Source organism: Mastacembelus armatus, chromosome 22, assembly GCF_900324485.2.
Source record: "Mastacembelus armatus chromosome 22, fMasArm1.2, whole genome shotgun sequence".
Taxonomy (NCBI): Eukaryota; Metazoa; Chordata; class Actinopteri; order Synbranchiformes; family Mastacembelidae; genus Mastacembelus; species Mastacembelus armatus.
Genome location: NC_046654.1, coordinates 5,044,309 through 5,055,488, shown reverse-complemented (window position 1 = coordinate 5,055,488; position 11,180 = coordinate 5,044,309). Strand labels below are relative to the sequence as shown.

The 11,180-nt window shown below is 39.0% G+C and overlaps 1 protein-coding gene across 3 annotated transcripts in view; it reads left to right on the top strand.

Moving 5' to 3' along the window:
- Positions 1-10,426: 10,426 nt before the first annotated feature.
- Positions 10,427-11,180, top strand: part of mta1 (metastasis associated 1) — a 34,563-nt gene continuing 33,809 nt past the window's right edge. For 2 of the 3 annotated variants that reach the window (XM_026300263.1, XM_026300255.1), the window contains exon 1: positions 10,430-10,546. In XM_026300263.1, the coding sequence (XP_026156048.1) occupies positions 10,519-10,546 (28 nt within the window). In that variant the 5' untranslated portion in view covers positions 10,430-10,518. Of the gene's footprint in view, positions 10,547-10,685; positions 10,839-11,180 lie in introns of all 3 variants that reach the window. The other variant, XM_026300272.1, reaches the window with a different exon arrangement.

Here is an 11,180-nt window from a genome sequence, read left to right as displayed (position 1 = left end):
TCTGTGCCCCCTGACATTATATCCTACCTGTGGGTGGTTATTCAGATCACTAAATAAACCTTCTAACCTTTAAATGTGGTTATTTTTTACCTTTTTTTTTTCAAGCATAACTCAGCCTTTCGACTCTTCAAAGCTGTGTTGCAAAATTTCTGTCTTATGAGAAGCCCTAGAAGGCAGCATTTCTTACTCTATGGGCCAGCCTGTGGTCTGTCACACAGCCCAAGCCAGGCGGGAAAACATTTGTGCAAGTGGTGGGCAGGCCTTTAGACACATGCACTCCCAATTCTCTTTTCCCCTTTTCCAGAAGAGGAGTAGGCAGTGACTGATTGAATCACAATGCTCCCTTTCAGAGTCAGTGCTTCATAGGAATTTGTTAGAAATAGGAAGACTCTGAAACGTGGCTCGGGTAGATCAGCTTTCTGAAAGGAGGGCTGCTGGCTTCATGACAAATTAGGGCTACCGAAGGAGACAACCAAAGCTGGAAAACAGGATGACACAAAAATGTTGTATTCACTTATGGTGACTAATTACAATAGATTATCAGTTTCTCCAGCAGAGTGTCTGTCACTTTCCATTCAGGACTCTTGAGAATGACTGAGTTCATCTCTCTCACCCATAAGTGCTGCCTGGTGTGCCTGCCCGGTGACACTGTGCAGGTCCTGGTGCAGGAACAGACATTTGGAGATTTCCCACATCTGTGACTCGGCTGATTAGCTCCCGTCAGCATGCCTGTAACCGGTTCCACCTTATCTTTAGTTTTAAAAAGAACTCAGACTAACGGTCATCTTCAGACTCATAAGGGTGGAAAAACTGTCCAATATTTTCCAGTTTGATCATTTTCTATGAGCGTACACTAAATGTCTGAATTTTGGACTGGTGCTGAGCTAAATGAATATTTTATACACAGAATAATAAAAGTCAGTCAGTCAGTTATAAAAGAAAATATTTTTCAAGTGTATTGACAATGAAAATAGTTGTTCTAAACTTCTCCTAAGATTGACTATTATTACAGTGTCCAAGGTTTGTGATGTGTTAAATACTTGAGAAACAAAGAAAATAACTTGATAATCTACGTCTTTAAAATGAAGGAACTAAAATAATTTCACATTAAAACAGGATAAGATGTTTCAGTTGGAGTAGAGGGTCTTCTTGCATCAGCACTCACTGCGTGTCTCACAGAGGACACAAATTCATTACTGTTCACCTCTCGTTGTTTGCTGTGGTTGCAGGTTTGTTGCCAGTTCAGCGGTGACGTACAGTCAGCAGAGAGGAGGTCAGATATGCTACAGAGCGAAATGGACACAGAGTGGAGGTAAGAGATTCAAACTGAAGGGCCAATGTTCTTTGATTTCCTTGGCTCACTGAACACATGTGATAAAAATGAAAGGATAGTTTTATTACTCCAACTATATTTAGTAGCCTATAAAACATTTATGTGAGGATTAAAAGGAGAATGTTCAATCAGCAAACCTTCCCTTGAAAGGGGAGTTTAAGAATTAAATTTTAGTTATTACAAGGTTCAAAATATATAGAACAAAAGTGAATGATAAGTGAGGGAATAGATGCTTCTGACAGGCTTGCTCTCTGAGGCAGGGTGATTTGACACTTTTGAGGAATGGGTAATCCCAGGGAGACCAGAGTGGACAGATCCAGGCCACTAGTTTTACTTTTAACTTGTTTCTGATCTAGTGCTTGGTTCAAACCTGCACTGTTTCCTCGGAGCAGATCAAGCATCCAGCCCCCAGGGAAGAAAGACAGAAATAGACAAAAAAGAAGTAGAGAGATGACTGAGGTGGTCCTAAGGGCCTTAAAGCATGTTCGCACTTTACTCTTAGGATAAAGCAAACAAAATGAAAAATGTTCATGAAAATGTGAAACAGAAAAGGATATTCCACTGATTTTACCCATGAAGATCAGTTTACTTTTCAAAAGCAGCACTACTTGGCTTGTGAAAACAGTTGTATAATATATTTTCTGTCTTGGATTCAGCCAGTAATTTTAAAAAAATAGACCAAAAAAACTATATGAAGAACTGGTGCTCAGAAAAATAGAATAAAGAATAAAAGCCAACATATCTCACACACAGAAACACACACACAGTGTGTTAGTGCAACAGAAGGGTGTCTATGTATTCTAGCTGCCCACCTGTCCTAAAATACTATTCACCCCAACATGCCCCATGCCCTGAGGGAAACAGGTGCCAAAGCCCCAGACAGTGAAAATCTGGCTTTGCCTTCAGTTCCTTCCTTTCTTTCTATCCCCCACGCAAACTAACACATTCAGTCTCCACGGATGCAAATGGAGGCATAATCCACATGAGCCACGTGACATGTTATTTGCTTTGAGGAGACCACAAAATGGACAACCGGAGCCCAGCCCAAGACATCAGGCTGTTTCTTTCAGCTAGTGGGCACAAGATCAATATAGATGCAGCCAGATGATTTAGGCCAAATTAAGGGGTTCTGATGCCTCTGTTCACATGGTACAGGCACAAAGCACATCATTTAAATAAACTTCAGACAGTTGTGGAATTTCTGAAAAGAGCACACTGTTTGGATGGATGACACGTGATCTGTTGTCTGAGCATGTGTACATCTTTGAGTAAGAGAGAGAAAAAAGAGCTTGAATTAATTATTGAAATGTTCCCACAGCACATGGTCTAGAGTGACAATTATTTTAGAAACAGGAGCCTATGTTTAGCTTTGCCTGGAGACAGGAGTAAGATTAAGCATTCTCAGCAGATGATAAGCTATATGTTGGGTGTCAGGAGTGGTCGGTGAGATTTTATTGGTCAGATACTGTATCTTCTGGATAAGACTGAAGGATGGTTTATCTCTCTGTCTGGAAATGTCATGGATCTTGTTTCCTTAAATATTAATAATAATAATAATAATAATATTAATACCTGAAATAATAATAGACTTAATGGTGCACATTATGTTTTAAAATATGTTCTTAACTAAATGTTCTATAGGTTCTTGGCTATCAATTACAAATCACAATAAGCTGTTAGAAACTGATTTAGCATGGTATTTATCAATATCTCACCATGTGACTAAATGAGACCTACTGTGTGTTAGAATATGGCCTGAGGTCTTCACATCATCTCCAGCCAAATCTTAGTCACAGTCTCCATGACCTATTTAACCCTCACCCAGCACATATGTACTCACTGGGACTGTAGAACCAGCCTTTTTACAGACAAAACAATAGTCCATTTGTTGCTCCATTTCAGTAATTTATCAGAGCAGAGAGAGGATCTATGTTTTCCTTATATGTGGACATTGAATTCTGAAGTATTTTACTCCCACTGCGACTGCAACGGGTTTAGATTCCACTGAATGCCATTTCCAGTGATGTGGGTGTATTGTTTTACTTGGCAAATGTCTTTACTAGCCACTGCTGGTCGACGTTACATTGCATACACTTTCACTGCTCCTTTATCTAATCTGACAGTCTATTTTTAACCTGTGTATACAGTATATCTTCAATAAATCTGTCAGTTCATTTTCTGTGTTTGTTTACAGTATAACTGAAGGGTTTGAGGGGCACATGTGCTGTTCTAGGGGCTGTAATTGATGCATGGCACCCATGTTGAATCCCAGCGAGAGCCTCTGTGGATGGAGGGTGTGGTAGAGGCAGCTGGCAGAAGTTTTGGAGGTTTTGATCTCTCTATCTACTGTACATGTCCTGTGATCCTCCCTCTCACAGAGCTCCCTGTCATTTCCGTGGGATAGTCTCTGATTGTAAATGCAAAAAACCTGCACAACTCCATGTTCTTTTCTACTTTTCATTGTAATATGATCATGACAAGGATAAATAACAGATAAAACACTCACTTAAAGGTATTTAAGGGTTTTACTGAACCACTTTTAGTAACCTATTTAATTTCATTCTTACTGGTTAACATAGTGTATTGCTTCCTACCATTCTGCCCAATGGTGTGGTCAGTTTTGTGTCTGCCTAATGAAGGCTTATGTTTGTGTGCCAGGATATTGATGAGGTGTAACTGATTAACCATCAATATTGGAGACTTCATCTTATTCAGTAGATGTGTCAGTGGTGAAAAATGCTGTGCGAGCTTCATTCATCAAGCATCAATCAGCAGAAAAGTCATTTAACAGCTACAGACTGACACCTGGGCAGCCATACAAATCGTGCAGTTTTCATGTATATTGGATAAGAGTTTAACACAAACATTAAAGGAAGTTTTGTTGCAGCAATTTAGATAATACTCCACTCCACGGAGGTTGATCTAGCAGCTGATAAACATAGCTCACATGTAGTAGTGTGTTTAAATAATGTATTTTATATTCTTGATAATCCCCTAGAGAAACTGTCTCTTCGTTCACATGTCCTCAGTCTGACAGGCACTCCCATGCCAGCCCATGCTCAGTCTGTCCACAAGCAATATCAGTCAATGTGACAAGGTCTTGCTTGCTTGAGCCCTTTTGAGCCCAAATACAAAAAAAAAAAAAAAAAAAAAAGCCCTAGAGATTTTTCTTTACTTCAGCATTAAACAAAGCCTGTCTATTTCTTCCACATATTTTATCCTCTATGTAGCTTCGGACGCAGTCAAACTGACTTGGCAAATTTAGCGCATAAAACATTTTGTTCCACTTGATATAAAGAAACCTGTTGTGAGCTCTGAGTTAAGCTCTTGCTGTGTATAATTAGACCCTTGTCAGCATGGGTGGTGCTATGGAAAACAGCATGCTCCACTAGTTCCCATCCTGCTCCAGGTGTTTGTAAGGGTCTTTAAGCCTTCATTGTTTCCTTGCCCTGTTCTCTGCAAGAAAAAAGAGGTGGGCAGTGCCTTTCTCTTCTCTTTGACATCGCTCAGCAGGAAAAAAAAGGAACCTTTGTGTAATGAAAGGTATATCAAGCATATCCAATGTATGTAATAGATGTTTAGATTAACGTGTAACTCTATTACATTGTGGAACTACAGACGTGTCAGTCTATTAGGCCTATGCATTGATCTCATGAAACAGTAATTACAGTGTTACTGATCCCTCTGAAGAGGTTTTCTACTTATGTCATGGGGTCTACTGAAGAATATCATCAGGGTAAATAGGGAAAAAACAACTGTATATTGTTTTGACATTCCAAAAGTATGAAAGAATAGCTGCTTATAACAACCACAAGACAACTAAAAGTGTAAACAACTGAAAAACTGAAAGTTTATTATATTATACATTTAATTAGGTGCTTTGGAGGCTCAAGCGGAATTAGAAACGACATAACCACCAACTCACAATCTACCACATTAATGGGTGAAATCAGCAATTTTAGTGTTTGGCTGAATAAAACCATCTTATCCTGGCTGCACTCAGACTTGCAAATGATTGACAACTCAATTGACACACCTTTCAAGTTACTGTGCGCACATAAATGTTCATCTGTATCTTTACACCTGGCTTTTCCTGTGTGTGTACAGGTCTGTCAGTTAAAGACCATAAAACATTAAATCATATATTTATTTTAATGAGAACACGAGTTGCATTTTAATTATTAGTTATATCCTTTAAAGTAGCACCTGTCGCCATCTTTGATTGTTCAGTGATTGGTGTCACTGGTGTACAATATCTCATAGGTCGTGCTTAACTAGATATAAAAGGGGCATGTGTATATTTTTAGCTGTTAGACATTATAAAAAAAAGCATTTAACATGTAAGTAGCTTGACATCAGCTGGTGCAGTTTGATGGTCTGCACTAATAAAATGACAAGCATTCTTACTGGAAAGAGACTGAAATTCAATATGTGGCTTTCTAACACCATTTGCCATTCCAATGATTCCTTTTTGGTGTCTGAGTTTTGTGGGTGCAGTCATCTCACTAACTGCCAGCGTCTGTCTCAGAAGATAGAGACACATTTGGTGCTTCACCAGTTGTTTCACAAAAAATATCCTGCTCTTGTCTTGCAACTCCTTGCATTTGGCATGTGGACACTTAGTGGCAGGATTCCCTTGCAAGGTGCGGCCTGCGACCTACCAAGGGAGCCTTTTTGGACGCCACATATCACACTGTCTGCATCAATATCCCACACAATCTTTTTTAACCGCCTCGCTCATACTGTGAAGGCCATAGTGTCAAATACACACAAGGCCAATATGGTTAATCCTTTTGCATTAGGACCAGGGTTTCTTGTGGGCCCTAAAAAACATGGCTGACTGTTTCCAGCCAAACCACGTCTACAGAAACAGATGCCAGATTAAATTCACAAACCGAAGGATGTATTCCAAAAGCAACTCACGTTATAAACCAGCTTTGTTCCACATGGAAAGTAATAAGGATATAATGACAGCATTTGCTTTATGTTGTTCTTGAGTTCTGCAGTAATTGCTGTGTGTCACCCCCAATGCTACTCACTGGCATCATCCCAGAATTCATAATAACTCACTGAAGTGTAATTTCTGCTCCGGGTGGCTGCATTACTGCTTTGATAGGGGGCAACTGAGGACAAAAGAAAAAGCTGTGTGAGTGATGACATCTGCTGGTGATCTGTGGTAACTGTGACTTACTTGGCATATCATGTTTTCAAATGTCATTAGATAATCCTGACGTTATTTTGTGTGCATGTGTGTGTTTGTGTGTGTTTCAAATAAGCTAAAAAATATGTCAACTGTGCATAGTCTTAAAGTGTCTCTCCTGTTATATTTACTCCCCACTTTGCCAAAAGTAAGGCAATAGCTCCTCCTGTGGTTTGATATATATAAATACAAGCTGTAGGCAAGATTCTGTGTAAGGTACTGTATTGCCTCAGTTCTAAATATTTTAGCTGTGAAATCTATCCTACAACAAAGATTCAGATTAGGAGAATCAGTGTTTGGCCTCTGCCAAAGGTGTCAGACCAGTGGAAAAATGGTAAGTCACGAGGTGGTATATTAAGGATTTATAGTCAATAAAGTCAGAAAATCCAAAATTGTAGTTGATTAGACATAACACTTTTTACATGAGACTTCAATGGCAGTGATGCTTCTGGCGATGAGCAATTTTATGTATGTATTTCTCTGTGGGGTTACTGTAGATTGCTGTCAGTATACATGACTCAGAGCAGGGTTGGTACACCTTGTCTTTACCAGACAATGACAGTGGTGTGGCTTGAAACATCACTGCTACTAATCTATGGTGTTTCTGAGGAGTGTGGCCACCATGCATTTTCAAAAAACACTGTCAGGTATTATTTGTGATTAAAGATATTTGGGTAATATTTTGTAATATTCTACTGTAAATGCAAAACAAACCTATGCACAAGTTGACAGGTATAGAGGAGACTGTTCTAACAATAGTCCCTTTATTGCTGTACCTCCCTCTGGATCCAAGCATAACCCCCAGTGAGAGAACAAATGAGGAAGCACAATCAAAGATATGGGATGGTTTCTGCCAGGAAACTGGCTTAATTGATTTCCTCTGTCTTTGTCTTTCCCGTGCATCTATCTGCTACATGAAAGACTGGAGCAAAGAAAGAAGATGTGAGGGCATGACAAAGAGAGAAAGAGAGGGCATCAGAGGTCATCCTCCATGAAAGCCCAAACCATGGGGACTTACTGCAGACACTGTGTCTTGTGCCAATCCTTCTCCACAGACTAAGATTCATCAGGGAGAACACCTGTGCTATGTAGGGTTCTGCCTACATGCTTGCCTGCCTGTCGTTCTGACTACAGTAACATCTGGCAGAACAAGTGGATTCTAAAAGAACATCTGCACAGCAGCAACCAGCCAAGTAAACAAATAGTCCTAATGAAAGTAGTCAGTTCCCAAAGACAAGGTAACATTGTTGACCACCTATTTTCCTTTAATTAAGAACATATTAAGTATTGGCACACTTTAATCCCAATTTTAATGGGGAATAGCTCAGCTGTTGTATAATATGTAACACACACATTTTGCAGGGTATATGCTGCATTATACTGCAATACTGTACATATTTATCACTGGGAAACTCTATTAGTGATGTAAGCATATGGATTTAAGTGCACTACAGCGAGAAAAATTTAAAACAAGAAGCATTCAGTAAATAATGGCTGTATTTCATACATACATTCATACATTGTGTGTTGCACATGTTGCAAAAAGCATACTGTAAATTTGGTAATAAATAGATAATATGCAAAAATGTCCATTAGACAAACATGCTCACATCTCATACATATAATTACATACACAAACAAACACACACTATCTGTCTCTTCTTCTCTTTTTAAAGAGCCCTGAGACACAATGCAGGATCCCTCTAGTGCAGCACATTTCCAACACTGAGACTGCAAATTTGAGCAGAAATGTGCACTGTAAGCACACACGATTGGCTTATAATGATCATGTGACTGCAGACTGTAGTCCCCTGTGTTAGGCCACAGTAGGTTTCCATATGGTATAGATCAGATGTATTCTTCACCACAGCATTCCTCCGGCTCTACAGTACACTTATTTCCACTATGAAAGCTGGGACTACATCATATAGTCTCTCTGCTGTCATACAGTACCTTACCCATTACATATCTTCCACTATACACTCTGGTTTATGGAAAACAAATCCTGTTCTCTTGTGTTTTTAGAAGCAATTACATATTAATGATATACTGCAGTATAATATCCAAAAAAAATGTTTGTAGTAGGTGTTAAGAAAAAAAAAGAAATGAGAGTCAAAATATCTCAGTTTCCTACAGCAGATTATACCAGTTATTATTTGGCCACACACAAGTAGTTCCATTCCTAACTAAGACGGTGGTTGTTATAAGCTTGATAGTTCTAACCCACTATGTCATGCTGCTAGAATTCAGTGTATCCCATTAGATCAAACCATCACTCACTGTGCACAGTGTCAACCAGCACTGCAACGACTGTATTTCGAAAAAACTACAAAATATCTGAATATGATTTGTATAGAAAACTGAATGAATTAATTAACCTGCACTACTACTTCTTTTCCTTTCGGCTGCTCCCAACCTGCACTGTAGTATTCAAATAAAAGACGCAGCTTGATTTACAATTTAACTAAGCAGAAACAGTGTCATTTTATTTATGTACAAAAGAAAATGTTTATACAAGAAAATGAAGACAAAAACAGAACTTAATTTGATTTGGGTTTATAATTAATCCAATTAAACGACTCACCATGTCACCTAATAATTAGTCCAGGTAGGTATCATTATCACAAATTTTATCATTTATGTAGTTACAGTCATTGCAGTTAGGGATAAAGCTATGGGTTTAGTAACCATTCTTACATCTTATGTTAATTAAATTTAACTAAGCCTGATCCCCTTCGCAACTAACCCCCACAGGGCTCTCCGCTGGTGGTTCAAAAACCTCTTGACATCACTGAGCAAGGGGATTTAGGATCACAGTATTAGCTTTAAGACCGGAAGAGGGATGCTTAATTTTCTGGAGCATCAAGTACCAGGTAAATACATTTTAATATTTGAAATATTCCTGTCTCACACCTACTTCCTAGTCTAAAGTGTGTCATTATCTCTTCAAATGTTTTTAATTTAAGCTTCACCATAACATATGGCAATATTTTCTCTACTTACTTTTACTAATGAATAAATATAGAGAGAATTTTCACTCAAATAAAGTGTTATTTTCAATTCTGGGAAAACTTCTGAGCTAGAGTCACATTGGACAAGAAGCAGTGTACACTCTGGACAGATCAACAGTCTCTCACAGGGCTGACCCTCAGACTTGCATTCACACCCATGAGCAATGTTGTCAGCAATTAATTCTGCTTTAATTCCTTTTATTTTTTTCATGCTTATTTTTGACAATCATAGTTAACATTCTAATTAATCATAATTTGCTCCTGTGATGTATTGCTCCTCTGGTCCCCTGTGGGTTAGGGGCCCATGGGCCTGATCCTGTTTGAAGTGACTTTTAACATTTCTTCTTGTAAACTCAAGGATATGACTATAACAAGAAGCAAAATAACCACCAAGAGACACAAAAACAGTCTCAAAATAACCACAAAAACACACAACATCGCAAAATGACCACAGAGACACAAAACAACCACGAGGAGACATAAAACAACTACAAAGACATTTAAAAAAACAGACTCAAAACGACCACAAATAGACTCAAAATAACCAGAGACACAAAACTATCACAAAATCACAAATATTAGACTTTCAATAGAGCAGCCATGTAAGTAAAATTAGCGGGAAAGGATAGCCGTTGGCTTTGGACGAGCCAGTGACGTCACGCGGCAGCAAATAATGGCGTAGTTGGATTTGGAAAACGTTAATAGCTAAAGGTAGCAACAACTGACAGAATTAAAGAAGTAATTTGTTGAATAACTTCTTCTCACATGCTGCCGTTAAACTTCGGGTTTGGAAATGATCATTTAAAAAAAAAAGTGCACTGTCTCTTTAAGGTCTCTCAGCTTGTCTGTTTCGTATTGATCAATCCACCATTTTCCAACACACAGCGGCGGCAGTGCTAACACAGCTCCGGCAGCGAGAGAGAGCAGAGAGCCACCCCTCTACCTGGAGAGGAAGCCAGGGACCGGGGGCAGTCATGGCAGCGAACATGTACCGGGTTGGAGGTAAGGCGGTGTAGGGACAACATTTTAGGACGTTCGCGTAATTTGTTTTATGGCGGACTCGCCACGATTCGCCGCGAGTCTTTTATGTATTTACAGAGCGTGGTCCGTCTTTTCCTTCTCTTCTTTTATTTCCCTAAAGCTAAAGAGCCGTGTGCTTCACAGATGATGATGGTGACTGTGAAGAGGAGGCTGGTGATGAAGAGTAGTGCTTCGGTTACTAAACAGCCCCCAGATTCCTTCGTTTCTTTTGTGTTTTTGGTAACTTAGCATGGACCCAAACAACAACTTCAGCGTAAATATACATCTGAAGTGACATGCACTGTTTCTGTATATTTAAGATACCCTGGCGAACTAAAAGTTTTGCGTGCCATTCAACTGCTGTCCGGACTACTCTTTAATAATAGTAATAATAAGTAATATTAGTATTTAATTGACCTGCAGAAAGCCCTTAAGACGTGCAGTGAAACTGCAAGGAGTAGATGCTTTTTAAGAGAAAGGATCTGGGGTAAAAAGTTAAAGGCTGCTTCTTACTTACAAGGACTCAGGTGGGGAGATTGAAATAAATACATATCAAAGGAGGCTCAAACACGTATTTTCACATCTTTAACAAATGTTCATTTTCCTTTTTTGCACA